Source organism: Lepidochelys olivacea, assembly GCF_965140295.1.
Source record: "Lepidochelys olivacea isolate rLepOli2 genome assembly, chromosome: 7".
NCBI lineage: Eukaryota > Metazoa > Chordata > Testudines > Cheloniidae > Lepidochelys > Lepidochelys olivacea.
The window spans coordinates 12,301,500-12,321,335 of NC_140417.1; the positions used below are offsets into that span (position 1 = coordinate 12,301,500).

General features: G+C 43.1%; 1 protein-coding gene across 2 annotated transcripts in view; it reads right to left on the reverse strand.

The window, feature by feature from the left end:
* CNTN3 (contactin 3) overlaps positions 1-19,836 on the reverse strand; it is a 259,535-nt gene that overhangs the window by 147,445 nt on the left and 92,254 nt on the right. The window contains exon 3 of one of the 2 annotated variants that reach the window (XM_084635126.1): positions 15,693-15,779. The exons of the other annotated variant lie outside the window; for it this stretch is intronic. Coding sequence (XP_084491252.1) covers positions 15,693-15,779 — 87 coding nt within the window. The remainder of the gene's footprint in view (positions 1-15,692; positions 15,780-19,836) is intronic. 2 annotated transcript variants of the gene reach the window in all.

Consider the following 19,836-nt stretch of genomic DNA (forward strand, 5'->3'; position numbering starts at 1 on the left):
GCTTTGACTAGGACCACATAATTTATAACAACTCAAAATATTCCATCAGCTAACAGCTATGCTAAGCTGTTTGTTAGCATAGATGCCAACAAACATCTGAGTTCTGTGGCTTTAAAGATTAATAGTTCCAGTCTCAGAGAAACTCATCATAAAGCCAGCTAAGAAAATTGTGTGAAATGCACCATTTTAGTGGGTGCTGCAGCAAGGATATGGAACCCGCCCTGAATGATGATTAGCTACAGCAAACCCAAATACAATCATCCAAAAAGAAAAAATATATTTTCAGATATTGCATTTAGGCTGAATAAGACCCAGCTGTGTTACCTTTATAGTTTATATGCCAATTCTACTCCTGTGTAAGACAGATGAGAGTGACTAAATAAGGAAACCTATGGACGCATCTACGTTAACTCTAAGACAACTATGTTAAATAACTGTCCATATAGTTTCATGTACTTGAAGTGGGGAAACATCATCAGTTGGTAGGATGTATACAGTTAACATAGGAGTAGTTCAGGCCCTGAATAAGGAAAGCAATCCCACTCAAGAAAGCACTTAAGAACATGTTTCACTTTAAATATTGCTTAGGAGTTTTCCTGAACAGAGAATGGACTTATGCATGTACTTAAATGTTTTCCTGAATCAGGACTTCTATAAGCGTTCTGCATATAGAGTTTCTCAATAAGCAACAAGTTGGGGCAAATATTGCAGAAAAATGTTCTGTGAATATTCAATCAAATTTTAAGTGAATTTCTTTCTGTTGTGTTTAAACCTACACTGTGACTGCTTCTGATGAACAAACCACACAATTACATTTTACTGGCATGGAGTTCAGGGAAAGAAAAATGTCAACCCCCCCAGGAGTAAATATTGTAAATATCTTTCAAAATGTAAGTTTGCACATGACTATTCATACTAAATTGTTAGCACAATTTCCCATTGAGAGAACAGTAATAACTGCATATCACTTTATCTGACCAATCACAGATCATCATCAGAAGCAAACTTTCCACAGATCAGGACACACCAACTCAATGCAGCACCAGAGTCCTTGCCATAACAACAGATGCAAGACCTGCAGACATATCTCCACTGCTACAATGATCAATATCCCCCACAACACATCCTGGGTTCTGTACATGCATATCACAACACGTGCTGTACCTCATCTAATGGAGTTAATGCCCTAACAACTATGTGGGTGAAACCAGACAACCACTACATTTTCGAATGAACTCACACAGAAAAGTGACAAAAGACAAAAACTCCATATCACTTGTAATCACTCCACATCTGACTTCTCAGTCCTTGTTCTCAAACGAAGCCTGCAAAACACCTTCAAAAGATGAGCCTGGGAGCTTCAAATCATAACTTTGGTAGATACTAATAATCATGGTCTTAATAAAGACACTGGCTTTAGAGGGCTTATTACAACAGTCTGTAACCCAATAACCTCCTCCACACCTTCCTGCCCCCGCTTTTGACGCAGAGGAGTTAACACCGTGAACAGTGTTCTTAAGATGTATTAACTACTTATGCTAAACAATATGTTCCACCTTGCCTTTAGTTGTGACACTAGGGTTTTGTCTACACTACCAAGTTTTGTCAGCTCCACTTATATCGACACCCAAAAGTCAACTTAATAAAAAACAGAAAATCTTGTTCACACTAGCCCCCTCTGGCGACAGATCACATCCACATTGGGGGCACTATCATCAACAGTGTGAGCAATGCACTGTGGGTATGTATCCCACAGTGCAGGGTGACACCTTCTGTTGCTAGGTGTTGTGGGAAGGAGGAGTGGGTTGCAATGCATCTTGGGACGTGGCTAAATGTCCCATGATGCATTGCTTTGTGTCCCAGCACTCCATGGGCTTCTGGCTTTCTTTCATGTCATTTTTGCAATAGCCATTCTCTTCTGTGCACCCTGGCATCTTTGTGAGAAGGGATGGATCCCGCACTTCTCTCCTATGCTCTGTTAAGTATCACGAGGACATCACACATGGCAGTGCAGTTAATCATGAAATTACTGACAGAGGAAGACGCACAGGTGCCCGACTTTCTGCGTGATATGGATAGCAGCAACTTGATATTGCTTTTGGCATTCACAGAGCAGCTGCATAGGGTAGACCATCACTTTCGGGCTAGGGAAACCAGCACTAAATGGTGGGATCGTACTGTCATGCAGGTGTGGGATGATGAGCAGTGGTTACAAAACTTCCAGATACATAAACCACCTTCTTGGAACTGTGTGGTGAGCTGGCCACAAAGATACCAGAATGAGAGCTGCCCTCTCAGTACAGAAGTATGTGGCAATCGCTGTCTGGAAGCTGGTGACTCCAGACTGCTACCGGTCGGTCACAAATCAATTTGGAGTGGGGAAGTCCACCACTGGGGCTGCATTAAGGCAAGTGTGCAGGGCAATAAATCACATCCTGCTATGAAGGACCGTGACTCCGGGTAATATGCATGAAATAGTGGACGGCTTTGCAGAGATTGGTTTCCCTAACTGTGGAGGGGCAATAGATGGCACACATATTACAATTTTAGCACCAGACCACCTTGCAGCAGATACATCCATAGGAAGGAGTACTTCTCCATGGTGTTGCAGGTGCTTGTGGATCACCATGGGCATTTCACAGACATCAGCACAGGGTGGTTTGGAAAGGTGCATGACACACACATCTTCAGGAACACCGACCTGTACAGAAAGCTGCAGACAGGGAATTTCTTTCCAGACCACAAGATTACAGTAGGGGATGTGGAAATGCCCATAGTGATCCTGGGAGACCCGGCCTACCCCTTACAGCCCTGGCTCATGAAACCTTTCACGGGACACCTGGACAGCAGTAAGGAGCATTACAACAGGCTGAGTAGGTGCCAAATGACAGTGGAATGTGCCTTTGGCATATTAAAGGCATGCTGGCGTTGCCTTTATGGCAGGTTAGACCTTAATGAGGAGAATATTCCCATGGTCATAGCCACTTTCCATAATCTCTGTGAATCTAAGGGTGAAATATTTGCTCTGGGGTGGAGTGCTGAGGCAGAGCATTTGGCTGCTGAGTTTGAGCAGCCAGATATTAGGGCTGCCAGAGGAGCTCACAGGGAGGCAACTGAAATCAGGGAGGCTTTGAGGAAGCACTCTGACAATGAGCAGCAGCTACATATAGCTTTCTTAAAGTAGCTTCCATGGTGCATTCCATATTTTTTTCCTAGGAGATTATGTTGACATTTGGGGCCGCATAACGCAGTACGAAAATGATAAAAATGCCTGTACATCTACTTGTAGTGATTGCAATGTGAATTTGTAGAAAACAAAATAAAGATGATTTACCATTACAAAACTTTGCCTTTATTGATCAAGAAAAAGCACAGTGACACTCACAAAACACAGACGCTTGCTGTGAAAGGAGGGACCGGGAAAGGGCAGACCCTCGCAACTGAGTGTAGGTCCAGCTGTCATTCTGAAAGTTGTGTGAGGGGGTGGAGTGATGGGGTAACTGAGAAGTCCCAGACAATGGAAAGGAATATGCAGGCGGAGTGGGTAGGGGTTAAAGAATTGTGTATGTGCTGCTGTGGAGGTCGAGCACAGACCTGCTCACTCTGCAGCATTATTAAAGACTTGAGTATTTCTATTTGCTTCTCCATTACTGTTATCATCCACTCAGTTGCGTCCCTAGCAAACGCTTGATTCTCTTTTCTGTCCTGCCTTTCGGCTTTCCAGCACTCCTTTTTTACCCTTTTCTCTGTAGTGGAGCACTGTAGTACCTCCTGGAACATGTTTACTTTGCTGCGTCTTGTCCTCTTTCTTATCTGCTGGTGATGGTTGGCAGGGGTGCAGGCAAGCAGGAAATGGCAAGCAAGAAACAGCAAGCAGGAAACGGCAAGCAGGAAATGGTCAGCAGGGGTGCATGGGGAGCTGGCAAGCAGGAAATGGAATTTAAAATTCCCGGGGTTTGCCAAGGGGAGAGGCAGATTGTTGTTTACCTGGCTGCAGGGCAGCCGAGTTCAAACTGCTGACCAGAGCGGTCAGGATGGACATTGTGGGACACTTCCTAGAGGCCAAATAAAGTGATTAAAGCAAGTGTGGTGTCTACACTGGCTCTTTGTTGATAATAAAATGAAGTGAAAAAAGTCTCTTGTAGGGGGTGGAAGTGTTTTCTCACCGAAACTGGGCATTTTTCCCAACAAAAATTGCATCTCAGTGTGTACACACTCACAGCTTTGTCGCCAAAAGGCAGTTTTTGGCGACAAAACTTGGTAGTGTACAGAAAGCCTCAGAGTACCTTTTCCAGACCTGAAGAAGAGCTCTGTGTAACTTTAAAGTTTGTCTCATTCACCAGCAGAAGTTGGTCCAAGATTACCTCACTCACCTTGTCAATGATAGGCAAGCAATGCAGCTCATATAAAATGCTTGCAATCAATCTATAGAGCTTAAACATTTCAAATTAATCAATTTTTTTTACATTGAGGAAATTATCTTCTCAGAGACATCCTGCAACCTTAGAAGAAGATGAATTTGTCAGATAAATTATTCATTGAAATTATTTACTCAACTGTAATAAATACAAGAAAGCCTGAGAGAGAATATTTTCAAAGTAATAAATCCAAACTGCTGGTATGTTACAAACAGGAGTCAAGAAAATAAGACTTTAATATTATGAAGAGTATAAGTATTTCACAGTGGATTTCAAAGCATATTAGAGCTTTTAATTTTCTGTCTAAGCTTGTGTGAGGTGCCAGTATGTTTGGTATCTAGGTATGATAATTCTTCCATGGAATCATGCTTATTTGGTTTGTAAGGCGTCTAAGACCTTTGTTTTGCTAATTACCTGTTGCATGACAATTGTCAACATGTTAAGTGAATTTTACATTTGACAAAACACAACTCACACTGAACCACCTGAAAACAGCATATCGTACAAAAACATATAGTACTGAAACAAAAGTAATACGATGTTAAAATGTAACATTTCTCAGATGGAGAATTAATACTCTTGCTCTTCAGGTTCTCTTAACAAAAGGAATAGGAAGGTCTCGTATAAATGCTGCAGTATCTAAGTTGTAGATGTAGACTACAAGATGTACAAAGATGTAGTCAACTCATAAATGATCTGGAGGATGGTGTGGATTGCACTCTCAGCAAATTTGCGGATGATACTAAACTGGGAGGAGTGGTAGATACGCTGGAGGGGAGGGATAGGATACAGAAGGACCTAGACAAATTGGAGGATTGGGCCAAAAGAAATCTGATGAGGTTCAATAAGGACAAGTGCAGGGTCCTGCACTTAGGATGGAAGAACCCAATGCACAGCTACAGACTAGGGACCGAATGGCTAGGCAGCAGTTCTGCGGAAAAGGACCTAGGGGTGACAGTGGACGAGAAGCTGGATATGAGTCAGCAGTGTGCCCTTGTTGCCAAGAAGGCCAATGGCATTTTGGGATGTATAAGTAGGGGCATAGCGAGCAGATCGAGGGACGTGATCGTTCCCCTCTATTCGACATTGGTGAGGCCTCATCTGGAGTACTGTGTCCAGTTTTGGGCCCCACACTTCAAGAAGGATGTGGATAAATTGGAGAGAGTCCAGCGAAGGGCAACAAAAATGATTAGGGGTCTGGAACACATGAGTTATGAGGAGAGGCTGAGGGAGCTGGGATTGTTTAGCCTGCAGAAGAGAAGAATGAGGGGGGATTTGATAGCTGCTTTCAACTACCTGAAAGGGGGTGCCAAAGAGGATGGCTCTAAACTGTTCTCAATGGTAGCAGATGACAGTACGAGGAGTAATGGTCTCAAGTTGCAGTGGGGGAGGTTTAGATTGGATATTAGGAAAAACTTTTTTCACTAAGAGGGTGGTGAAACACTGGAATGCGTTACCTAGGGAGGTGGTAGAATCTCCTTCCTTAGAGGTTTTTAAGGTCAGGCTTGACAAAGCCCTGGCTGGGATGGTTTAACTGGGAATTGGTCCTGCTTCGAGCAGGGGGTTGGACTAGATAACCTTCTGGGGTCCCTTCCAACCCTGATATTCTATGATTCTATGATTCTATGTCTCAAACGTATAAAATATGTAGTCTGAGAAACCACAGCAAGCAGTTATTAATATAAATCTGTTAGGTTACTAGCTAGAATTAGACTGCATTAACAGGCTCAGAAGGACAGGCTAGGTAAGGAAAATGATCTATTTCTATCAAGGTAATACAGCTAAATTATAACTTAATAGAAGTGTAGGAGCACATCAAAGAGAGGCAGACTATATTTTGTTCCTTTACATTCCAGAAGTGTAAGTTGGCTAAACCATGTGGACTACACAATACTTTTCTCTCACTAAAGTTTTCAGAAAAGCAGTGTTTTGAGAGGGTTTTCGACCGAAATGAGTTTAGTGCCATGATTTAATTTGCAGATAACCAACAGGTGTTGTAGATAATCAATGCCATTGACTGTGCAGAACAACCGACTTTGGTCGACAAACGTGTGACACGGATTACTTCCATGTGTTTACCCATTAAAAAAAGAAATGATCAAAATCATATTCCAAAAAGTAAAAAAACAAACAATCTAGTTTGATCACGAAGGAAATTAATGATTCGGTCTTAAGAGCAGGATTTGAATAGTGTGCAGTAAATAAAATATGGAGCCACACGTTGACCAATGAGGATAAAACTAAATATTGTATAGCTGTTCATTAAGTCAGTGCCGTCTATCCTGTGCACCGAATGAGGCAGGGGTCCTGTGGAAAAAATAGTATGTGATTATGTAATTAAAGACTGTATCATAATGTATACACATAAGGTGGCTGAATGAAGGTTGCACAGGCTACCAGCACCTATGGTATTTTATAAGCTAACCCTTCAAGCAAAGTTGCAAAATACTCTCGCATGTGGCAAGTTAAAGGCTTCAAACACAAATTCTGAAATGAGAGAAGTGACAACTCTCCTAAAATATGATTAAGCTATGTTGCTAAAATAGATAAGACTGATAAATACTATCATACCAAAAACAAAATGAAGGCTTAAAATTTTCACTTAGTACAGATGGTAGCGGCTTAGCAAGGGGAGCACATGATTTGTATCTATCATATTCTACTGCTGCTAGAACAGGCAGTTCTCTGTTTCATCCAGGAGCCTTTCCCCTTTTCCAGTGCTGCTCAGTGTAAGACGTTAAACTACCTTGCCCCTCATGCAGATGTATGTTCCTGCAGGGATGGGAAACACATTACAATCCTTACCTAGCACTAGCTTTATCTCCTGGTTGGTCACATCAGCAAACTTGGTAAACAGGGGCCTTGCAAATTGACACCCCTTTTAACAAACTCAGCAAGCCTTATTCACACCCAGACCAACTGTTTCACTAACCCCAGACAAAATACGATTTTACTATAAGCAACTTTGTTTTGCGTTTGCTTCTCGCTTATCAGTAGAAACACAAGTCAACAAAAATAGTTTTGTTTAGGGCAGTGATTCCCAAGCTGCGGCCCAATCAGCACACAGTTCTGTGACATCCTCAGGGCCATACAGGTAGTCTTGGATGCGGCCCACAATGGTAAATAGGTTGAGAACCACTGGTTTAGAGTGAATACTTGCCATAGGGTTAAGCAAACAGGACACACCTGTCTGGCTGCTGAAGTTCTCAGGACAGATTCCATGGTGCACTTTCACAGGGACACTAACCATGATCTAAAATGGACATGATGTTGCTTACCTGTAGCAGACCTTTCCTTGTGGTGTCTGCAGCTATGTAAAAGTTATCCTTTATCCTTTCAAACAACTGCACTGTACCCTTTTTCCACACACAGCATGTAAGAAAATGCCTGAAACATGAAATCACACAACCTTGCCAAAATCCAGGTTCCACTGAAGTCAAAGCTCCCATTGACTTCAATGGGGCCAGGATTTCACTTCCTCTGCTGTATACCTACTCCCACTCCTCTTAAGATGGAAATAATAAAAATGCCTTCTGGTCCTTGTAATGTAGTTTCCACACAGTCTGGTCACAAAATTCACCCCTTAATAATAATTGTTGCTTTAGCCCAGATACAATCCAGTTACATTTAAAATCAAACAATGTAATACTTATGTGGAAGATAAATAACAACTGAAATACAAAAAGCATGAATCAGCCTGTCGCTCTGTGTCTGGAAAGATTCACAAGGCAAGGCCCCGTAAACAACATTTTTCTCTTCCCCAAACACTTGATCTTTTCCATAACCAATACCTTTTAAAAAACACGAGGTTTTGATAGTGGGCTAAGTGGGCTGTCTCGCACTCGAACAGCTCTGACAGTCTTCTGGCCTACATACAGCACCAATACAATACACTGTTTCTAACAGTCAAATTTCCACCTTCCCAAAAAATCTAAGTCAAAAGCAAGAAACGGTTATTGGTTTTGTTTTTAAATGCCTCTGCGTACCAAGGACAAGCTCAGAAAGTACAGTGATGGCATCCAAAGTAGATGGTGAAGTGAGGACTAATGAAATAGCTCACAAGGCACCAGAGTGTTCACACTTTAAGGCTCATGATAAATTTTATATCACTGGGTGTCTGTTGGAGAAGACTTACAGCAAAGTATTTTGATTTTTCGATGATGGGGGCATAACAAAACAGAAGACAAATGGATCTAGTATTGCCCCAAAGGAGTTAGTCATGGACCTAGGAGGAAAGAGGAACCTGGGAACAGGTGACACTGAATTCAGTTTACAATACCAAGGAATGAGCTTGTGGTAAGCAGTCACACAGAGGAAGCTCTACTTCAACAAGTCACATATTTGAAAAAAATCAGGTAACTGAGCTGGCAGAGTCCTATGGGCAAAATTACCAAATGATAAAGAGATATCACGAGGGACAGACCATTCAAAAGATTAATTCCGCTGTATCCTAAAAAGCAAAAGCAAAACACAGGAAGGTCAAAAGCAGGACAATGTAATTTCAAGAAGGGTAACAGCAGCTGTAAAATGAAAGGGAAAGGAAAAGTAACCCATGAAATTAAAAAGGGCAAATAAAAGCAGCAGCGTATGCTCTAAGCAAAGCGAACGTCGTAGTATTAAAACTGGGGTAATAAGAAATATCTTCACAAACATGTGTAATCAAAGAAAATATATGGAGAGTGTGTGTGTGTGTGTGTGTGTGTGTGTGTGTGTGTGTGTGTGTTAATTAAGGAGCGAGTACTTTAGGAACAGCTGCACAACTATTTTGTTCTATTTGTTAATAAAAGGGATGATGAGAAAGAAAATTGTCTGGGAATGGTATGCAATTGATTATTTGTGTAAAGCAAGGCAAGTGATTGGTAAGAGAATGCAGAAAAAAGAACACTTGGTAAAATTAGTTATTCATAAATCAAAAAGGAGCAGATGATACAGATCTAAGGTTCTCCGGAAATTAGTGGGGAAATCTGCAGGGTTGCTGGCAATCATGTGTTAGAATTCAGCAAGAAAAAGATAGGTGAAAAGCAACTGCACCACAGAGCCAATCTTTAAAAAGAGAAGCCCAAGGAATGACTGACTTGTTAGATTAACTTCATTACTGAATAAAACATATAATACAAGGAATCAATAAATAAGCACTTGAAAAAGAACAACACTGTAAAATAAAAACCATCAGTTCATAAAGAGCAATCATGCTAGACAAAGAGGATAGCTGCCTTCTTTCATGCAGGGAGTTGGGATAGATGGCCCAAGAGGCCAATTCCCGACCATCAGCTATAAACATTCTTATTCTCTCCAATCTCTCAATTTCTCATCACGTTTCCAAGGTCCCAACACAGCAGTAATTCCAAAAAGAGGCAACGCAAGAAGTTCTGTTTCCGTGAGAGGTTTCTCCTGGAATGGTGGGTCATGAATGTGTATGAAAGGGAAGCATATAAAAGTCACGTGGCTTAGTCATGTGCCCATTGCACCAGGCTTTTCTAAGCATCGGTAAAATGGGGAGCGCTTACAGGATTAGCAATCTTTCTGCAAAGTAGTGTTACAAATCAGATATCTGTGCATGCAAGGCAGAGTTCTCAGTTCTTTAAAGGCATAAGTAGAACATTTTATATATACACATATATGTGATTAGGAAATCCTTCGTGTAAACATGGCTTAATGAACACTAATATGCATGACACTGTTTAAGTGAGGATTTGCTTTGGTAGTTCACAGTGGGATGGAGAAGGGGAAGGGAGGATTTAGATCAGTCCTCTGCTACTGAATTGAGGAGGAGTAATGATCTATGTGGGGTGGGAGGACTTATACCCCAGCAGTCAGTCATTTTCTCCATTCCCCTTAATTCCCCATGCTGATAGTAATGGATTATTCAATACATTTCTTTTTCTCTCTTTACTCCTCTTGCAGTGACAGAGAATGGAAAAACAAAATGATGGGATGATTCGAGCACATTAACCTCTTTAGATCAGAAGAGAATGAGACAAGATCTTTAGAGAATTGTATTCTGCCCACTTCTGCAGTAATAGCATTACACTTGAATGAAAGCAAACTTATATGAATACTTTTAGTTTACTGACAGGTCAAAGAGATGACAGCTGTGGAAGGCTTTGGTAAACCTTTAATGTACCACGATGTAGCCAATGTGCACACTCTCCAATTGGTGAATAAATGGGGCTGAGTCCTGGATTACATATGACCAAACAACTACACAGATTAGAAAACTTTCAGCATCTAACCACTCCAAAACAGAAGCTTGAGGAAAAAATGTTCAGAAATACACATTTGCTCCTTTTGTATTCTGTTCAAAAACAGCATTATTGAGGAGGAGGAGGAGTTACTAGACTGAGACATGTACATATTATCTAACTATCTATCTATCTATCTATAAGAAAACAACCTAAAAACCCTATAGGATTTCAAATCTTTCTATTGGTACCTAAACAGAAATCTTAAGTGACGGATGCAGTATGTAATGATTGATCTCCAGCATTCGCCAAATTGCTCCATGTAGGGTGGCCTAAGCCTCAAAAGCATATTGTTATCTACAATTTTAACTGAAAAAAATACTGGTTCATAAAAAAGAATGAAGATGTCTTAGTACACAGTGCTGAGCCAACTAATAACACAGAGGAAAATAAACACCAAGTATTGCATCTTCTGTCATAAGCAGTGAGAGCGTACTTTTTTATTAAATGACACTCTTGGCAATTCAGAGTCTGTGTGAGTAGTTCTCCTTTTCCTTTCACTATCCTGGAAATCCTATTAACATTTATGTTATGCATTGTTGATAAAAAAAACATGACCAATCCAATTTAACAGAACAGTCTTGTAAGTTCTCTCTCTTCGGTATTAAAATGTCTGTGTGGTTATAGAGTGGTTCGAAAGGTAACAAGCATCAAGACAATAAAGCAAAGCATAACAGGAGCAAATCAGGATCCCAAAGCAGCCATATATAAGGTAAGCAAAAGATATACAGTGCACCCATCAATGAAAATCACTCTTAGTCCTTCCTACAGCTATAGTTAGGGACACAAAACAGTTGTCATTGTTTTTACAGACACAACTTTTGGTAACGTTCACCTTTTCTGTAGAAATTTTTTCCATGTTGGAAAAAAGTCCAAAGCAAATATATTTAGGAAGTTTGAGCAAATCCCACACCAGGAAGGCTGCCGATGACACCTGCGCCCTAGTTGAGTGAGCTGTCATGATCACTGGCGGTGGCACCTTGGCCAACTCGTAACAGTAGCAGAAGCTGGCTGTGATCCATGATGATATTCTCTGGGTAGACAGTGGGCAACCCTTCATCTTGTCTGTGACAGCAACGAACAACTGTGCTGATTTACAAAACCACTTCATTCTGTCTATGTAGAAGGCCAGCGCACATCTGACGTCTCGAGTATGCAGCCTGCATTCGTCATCCATCACACGAGGCTTGGGACAGAAGACCGTTAAGTGTATGTCCTGAACAGTATGAAACTTGGAAACAACCCTGGGTAGGAAAGCCGGGTGCCAGTGTAACCGGACCTTGTCCTTGTAGAATACCGTATACGGCAGCTCCAAGGTGAGTGTCCTGATCTCAAACACTCTGCGGGCCAAAGTTATAGCGACCAAGGAAGAAACCTTCCTGGAGAGAAGGAGGAGGGAGCAGGAAGCCAGGGAGTCGAATGGAGGACCCATGAGCCTTGACAGCACAAGATTCAGGTCCTAAGGGGGAACCAGGTCCCGGACATGCAGACAGAGGCACTCCAGACCTTTCAAGAACCATGCTGTCAAGGGATGGGCGAAGACCGTCCTGCCTTGAAACAGAGGGTGGAATGCCAAAATGGACACTAGGTGCACCTTGACTGAAGGGAGCTACAGGTCCTGGAGCTTAAGGTGCAGCAGATATTCTAGGATGTCCTGCAGCGGGGCCTCTTCAGCCCAAATGTGCCAATCTGAGGCCCAACACATGAACTGCTTCCACTTCGCCATGTAGGTAGCCCTTGTGGAAGATTTTCTGATGCCCAGCAGGACCTGTTAGACATCACCGGAGCACACCTGTTCGTCCAGACTTAGCCAAGACATCAAGTACAGTGACACTAGGTTTGGGTGCAACAGATTGCCATGATTCTGGGACAGCAGATCCAGCCGAAGAGGCAGCTGCAGCTTGACCCTGCCCAGTGGAAGATCAGGCTGATACCGCTGGATGGAGCGACCATTTGTGGCGAGATGAGAAGGTCCTGCTGAGGCGATCTGCCAAGACGTTCTTGGTTCCAGGCAGGTGGGTGGCTACCAGATGAATGGCATGCCACACACAAAAGTCCCAGAGGCTAAGCTCCTCCCTACACAGGGCGGAAGACCTGGCACTGCCCTGCCTGTTGATGTAATCATGACATCATGGCGGTATAGTCCGTCAGGACCTTCACCACCTTGCCTTTTAGGTGGGGCAAGAAAGCCTGGCAGGTCAGGCGAACCACTCTGAGCTCCCTGATGTAGATATGAAGGGCTATGTCATGCTGAAATCAATGGCCCTGGGTGCTAAGCCTGCCCAAGTGGGCTCCCCAGCCCAGATCCAACGCGTCTGAAACCAGGGTAAGCGACAGGGACTGGATTACAAAGAGAACTCCTTGCAGCACCGACTTGGGATCCAGCCACCAGTCCAGGGACAAAAGGACATGGTTCGGCACCATGACCACTCGGTCCAGGGTGTGCCTCCTGGGGACACAGATGGACCTAGCCACACTTGCAGAGGCCGCAGATGAAGTCGAGCATGGCTGACCACATATGTGCACATGGCCCATCAGTCACAGGCAGGTGTGGGCTGTGGTGAGAGGATGGCTCCCTACATGGAAGATCAGGTCTGACATAGCCTGAAAACACACTTCCGGAAGGAAGGCCCTGGCCCGCGTGGAGTCGAGAACTGCCCCAATAAACTCGATACATTGAACTGGTGTTAACGTGGGCTTTTCGGTGTTTATCAACAGGCCCAAGTCGTGGCAGGTGGAATGCACCAGATCGAGGCTACTGTGCACCTGCCCTGGAGACCTGCCCTTGAGGAGCCAGTCATCAAGATACGGGAAAATCTGGACCCCCTTGACATCTCAGGTAAGCCACCACTGGCACGCACTTTGTGAACACCCTGGGTACTCAGAACAGGCCAAAGGACAGCGCTGTGAATGAGAAACTGTGCCCGGCCATGATAAAACGCAGAAAATGCCTTTGACCTGGAAATATGGAGACATGAAAGTAAGTGTCCTTTAAGTTGAGAGCGGTATACCAGTCTCCCAGATCCAGGGAGGGGATGATGGAGACCGAGGAGACCACAGGGAACTTTAACTTCTTGAGAAACTTGTTGAGGTGACGCAGGTCCAGGAGCGGGTCTTAGGCCCCCTTTTGCCTTCGGGATTAGGAAGTAGTGGAAATAGAATCCTCTTCTTTCCATGTCCCAAGGAACCTTCTCCACAGCCCCCAGGCACAGGAGTTTTTCGACCTCCTGAACAAGGAGATACTTGTGAGAAGGGTCCCTGAAGAGGGATGGGGAAGAGGGTCAGTGGGAGGCAGGGGCGGCCGTAAATTGCAGGGTATAGCCCAGAGATGCTACATCCAGGACCCAGCAATCCAAGGTTACCCGCAACCAAGCTGAACGGTAGGGGCGAAGATGGTTGAGGAAGAAATGGGGAGGATCCAGGTAGCTGACTGGGGCGTTGCTCTTGAGTGCACCCTCAAAATAAGTACTTTTGGCCCCCTACATGTTTGGCAGGCCCAGATCATGCAGGCAAGCGGGAGGAAGAAGGGTGTCGACGGCTAAAACTAGTGTTCCTTCTTCTCAAAGAGCCCTGACGGGGCTGCCAGGGCCTTGGCGGCTGGAAGGTCTTATGAGCAGACAGTGGCGTGTGCATGCCCAATGAGCGAAGGGTGGCTCTAGTGTCCTTCAACCTGTGCAGACTGGCGACTGTTTGCTCGGAGGAGAGACTTACCCCATTGAAAGGAAGGTCGTGAATCAAGGTGTGCATCCCCTGGGAAAGGCCTGCTGTTTGGAGCCAGGAGATGCGCTGCATAACCACCACCGATGCGACTACCCAAGCCACTGAGTCCACCACATCCCATGCCATTTGCAGGGAGCATCTGGTCGCCACGGTGCCCTCCTCCACCAGGGTGCCAAACTCCTGGGCCAGACCCTGTGGGAGGGATTCCTGGAACTTTTTTGAGACTGTCCCAGAGATTAAAGTTACATCTGCCCAACAGGGCTTGATGATTCGCCACCCAAAATTGTAAGCTGACAGTTGAACACATTTTTTCCCAAAGAGATCGAGCCTTTTGGTCTCTTTGTTCTTCGGAGTCAAGGAGGTGTGACCCTGCTTGTCCTTCTCATTGGCCGCAGACACAACCAACGAGTCTGGGAGTGGGTGCTATAAAGGTATTCAAACCCTTTGGCCAGAACAAATTATTTACAAAAGGCCCTAAGGCACGCAGTTCATAGGAGAAAAAAACGCTAGCTCTTGCTAAGCAAGGAAGGTGCTCCAACTAACCACCATGGGCGGTAAGAAGGAACTGAGAGAGAATAGGGCCGGTAGCGCCTGATATACTGCTCCACGAGAGCAAAACTCCAGAGGGTGCCACAGCCGACCCTATGGATACTGCTAAGGCAAAAATCTCCGATGATCGCGCATGTCGGTGCACACACACCTAGAATGGAATGGACATGAGCAAGCCCTCGAAAAAGAAACATTCACCAGAAAGAGAACTTTTAGGTCCCCTTCTCCTCACTCCCCACACACAGTCCCCACTTCAAACTACACTAGGCTGTATTGCCAAAGCACTCCATGGGCCTGATTATCTTAAAATTCTGGCCCCTTTATACTGCTCTGGCACTGTAAAGTGGCCTTAAAGGTCACATCTTCGCTAGCGGAAGCAGAAGCGTTCGTAACTTGTGGTAGCTAACGCAAGGTAAAATCTGAGTGAAGACTCAGCCTGAGTTGCTAACTTGTGTTAAAATTACAAACTGCCTCATCTCCCCAAGGATTTTACCTCGTTAGTTACCATATGTTCACTACCCTAGTGAATGTAAGGTCACAGTGAGTAACTAATTAACTCACTTTCAGCCTCCCTACACTGCCAGAGCAGTGTAGAGGGCCCTTAGTGTAAATGACAACCAAGTCCCATATTTTTTCAGGAGCAGTGAATGGTTATTTCCAGCAAACTTCAGCTTAACACACTGGTTAGCCCAATGAATGCCTCCCTGCTTCATGATAATTGCCTCATCCAGCACCTCATCCCTCCGTAAGTGCACACACTCACCTTGTGACGTAGAGATCGTTGCAGAAAGAACTAGAGTGACTTGAAATGTCCTGAAAAAGTTGTTTGAAGGAAAAATGGCCTCTGTTCCTAAATGAAAAATTTGTATTGCTTTAGAAATGTTCCAGATTTTCAATGAAGAACTGATTTTTTTTTCATTTTCAAAAGCTTTACAAAAATATTAGAAAAGAAAATCTGTATTTTTCTTTCAAAATGTTTCAGCAGAAATCATTTGCCATTTCCATACAGCTCCAGGCAGATGGTACAGAGGGGGGGCCCTTCTTAAGATATTGGCAGCACATCTCACACATGTACACAGGGACTTTGATCCTGAAAAACCTCAAATGCTTCATATGTGACACCACTGAAATCCTGCCACATCTGGTTTGAAGAACAGACAGTGTAGCACCACCAGAGTATGGAAGAGAGAGGAAATTCTGGCCAAGGACCTCAGAAACCATGGCAACTCTTGCAAAAAGGGGGGTGGGATCTTCAGAGAGCAGAGAGAACACAGTTTCTTAAGATTTCTTTAGCAAATCAAAGTAATTGTGCTGCAACAAACCAGGATAATTAAATATATGCTACTTGGTGTGTCCCAAAACAAAATGGGAAGTTGCTTCCCATAAAGCAAACATTGGAGCTCACAATTTCTCTCCCACCATCTCAGAAGTCAGTTTAGATGGGAAGTTAAATCATTATGCTACAAATGCGTAGGGACAACATTTCACTCTAAACATAAAACGCTCAGTCGTTTAGCTAAAGATTTACTTTTCCCCCCTTCTTTTGGCAACTGTGGCTACAGAATTTAAGGATGAAGTTGCACCTGTTCAATGAAGAAAAAAATCACATTTGTAGATGGTCAAAGACATGCAGCTTTAAAAATCAAATCAAAGCCACTATGTTCAAAGACAAAAAGATACCTTTTATGTTTTTAGCTGCACTATTAAGTTGAGGGAAAATGTTACTTTTTCTAGTTACAGGGCAGGACATGCTCTCATTGCTTGTGAGCATGATCACCACTAACTAGGCTTTGGCAATTTTTCTTTTCAGATGTGCAGTAATTAGATATGCTGTTCCATTCAGGTTCTTCTATCCATCACGGTGGCACCCAATGCAATTCTGGACCGAAACTCTATGGTTCAGAGCCTCGAATGGGGTAAATTGGAAGCTGGAATCTGAGCACTGTGTTGGATCCAAACTCCACAATTAAGGACTATCACTAGCTGTAACTACCAACTGTGGGATTTAGGTTCTCAGATGAAGACCAAAAATGACTAAGAGTAATATTAGATGCATACAAATGATTCAAAATTTTGATTTTCTGACTTTTTTTTTGGTTGAAATTTGAAATTTCAGCAAAGGAAAAAATATTAGATTCCCCCCCCCCCCCCAAAGGAGTTTTTGTAATACTTACAGGTTAACAACTTGCAACATTCCCCAACTGGAGAATATAGTGTGTTATTTTAAGTAAATATTCACAATATTGCCATTTTCACTGATTTTGTATCTGAGTAAGTACCGTTCTGTTTAACCGATATGGTGGGGATGGTGTTAAATTTTCCCACTGTAACCCCCCCCCCCCATTTGCCAGCTCCTGGAACTCTGGACTGAGCCTCTAGGGGACCCAACCCTATGGACTAGGACAATAACAGCTACAGAGCTCTCTGACACCATTCCCCAGCATGCTTGGAACCAGGGGTGGGGACAGAATAGATTGGAAACTCCTTCTGAGGCCAATAGGGAGGCTACTGCATGGGATGATCTGGTGAAGGAGTTTGCACAGCCAATGATGAGCCAGGGCTGCTCAGCCCCCTCAGTGGGCAGGGAAAGCCTGATTCAAAGACAAAGAGGCTAGTTTTAGTTTTGGTGCTTGTTGAGCTTTGAGGTTGTAATTGAAAGCGGAGAAGCGTATGTATGGAGAAGTGGATGATTATCCGTGAATGCCAAGTACTCTGCTGCCTGGGGATAGAAATGAGCAGAAGGCCATTCATGTCTGCTTATTTCGTTTTAAGATACTGTTATTCAGAGACAGTTGTCAATGTACAATAAGGTTAAATCTAGAGCTCAGTATGAAATGACAAAGTTAAAGGATCATGCTTCTTTGGCTTGGTGCTCTGAATGCAAAAAAGACCACCTCAAATTCTAAAGCAGAAAACAAAAAAAATGAGAGAAGTTTAATTCAGTTTTCTTTGCATAGAAGCCACGAAAACCACTTACCTTCATCAGTTCAAGGTTTCTCACAATCGGTTGCTGAAATGTTGAATTTTTAGCAGTGTACAATTTAACTAAGAGAAAAATGGGAATTTGTTATTTATAAGAGATCTTGTTTACATAGACTCTCCACCACCCTTTTGTTCCCCAACATTTGGCCATGGAGTTCTGGTTTAAGGCTTCCATCCCAAGCCCACTTTTTTTGTTCATGCAAACAGCCTCATGCAAAGCCAATATCCATGGCCTTCTGGGATTTCTAAGATAAAAGGCTGATGCTCACTTCAATCAAAGTTTGAACCCTACAGTAGAAAGTCAAAGAACCAAATAGTTTTAAAACCCAGAGACCAGAGAAGTGAATAAAAGACCACTGATTTTGTTCTTTGCTGCTGCTCTAATATTAACCTCTCCCTGCCACTATTTAATGTTTAAATGCGATGGAACTTTATTTTGTTTGGCTTCTTAGATCATATTCATTACTGCAGCATCTGATTGATACATATTTGTGTCCATTTAATTACTTCAGGGAAGAGATTCTCTAATTTTGGTGCCTGAAGTTAAGCACCTAAGTAAGAATGGCTTGATTTTCAAATGCCCCGATACCTATAGCTCTAATTGACTTCATTGAGTGCCAACAGTGCTCAGCACTTGTGAGAAGTCAAGCTACTGATTTAGCTACCTAACTTCTAAGTTTGAGCCTCAAGAACAGCTCTGCATAGCATGAAAGTTTGTCTCTTTCACCAACAGAAGTTGGTCCAATAAAAGATACCACCTTTCTCATCTTGTCTGTCTGATATCCTGTGACTAACAGGGCTACAACACCACTCAAGACAAATTTGAAAATGTCAACCACGTGTCTTCCACTAAAACAGTTGCCTGTGTATCTGCATCATCAACACCATAAGCTCAGCTCTTGGGATAATGTGAAAAAGTTTCCTGTGTTGGCCGTATTGGCAACAGTTAACACAAACATTCTCCTCTTTATGCACAAATATGTAATTCCCTTTAAAATCAGATTCCGCCACATACTCTGTGGCCAAGAATAAAAGATATCAAGTATATTTAGGATATAAAGATGAAATATAAATATTAATGTTGCACCACAGGGGCTACACAACCCTCAGGCCTGTAAAATATTCTGCTTAATAACACAAGTCCTTAGGCCTGAAATAGGTTGACACAACTAGTTCACCGAGTAATCACCCTATATCTGTAAACAGCTAAATTATAGTAAAAGATGTGCTGATGTTTTGGAAACTATGTCATAATATATCAGTTAATATCCCAAGATGACCAGTGGTAACACCTTAGGGAATTTTCACTTTATGTTATTATAGTAACTATTTGCAATGTTAATGAGTTAAAAAGGAATGAATGTGGCAACCTAAGAAAAATGGGGTGCCCCAAAATGAGTGGAACGAGGGAGCACGGGTAAGGCAAAAGGGGATGGAGCCATTGTATGAGCCTTAGTGGGTGTAAGCGTAACTCAGGGGGAAAAAGGTGTTGCTCTCCCTGCGTGCTGGGTGGGTTTGGAGAACACACAGGACGACGACAGGATGGCAGCCAGAGGTGATGGTGACACCAAAGATGATGTTGAGAAGGAAGACAATGACTGACACTCTGGGGATCCCCCACCACAAGTTGAGAGAGTTGCCAGTCACAGAGGTAAACATTTCACTATCCCTCTATCTGCTTCTGTATTTCAGTGTTTGTTTATTTCAGTGTTTGCAATTGTGTATCTGCTTAGCAGACTGGTTAGTAGAGGACTTGTGATATAATGCAATTCTTTCTTCTGTGTTTCTAGTGGTTCTCTCATTCTAATGATACTGATACTAATATGCCTGATGCGATAGACCTCAGGGGACCAAACCTTTACTGACCATTGCAGTCTAAGAGATTAATCAATACATCAATCCATTGAGAAGGCTACAGCTCATAT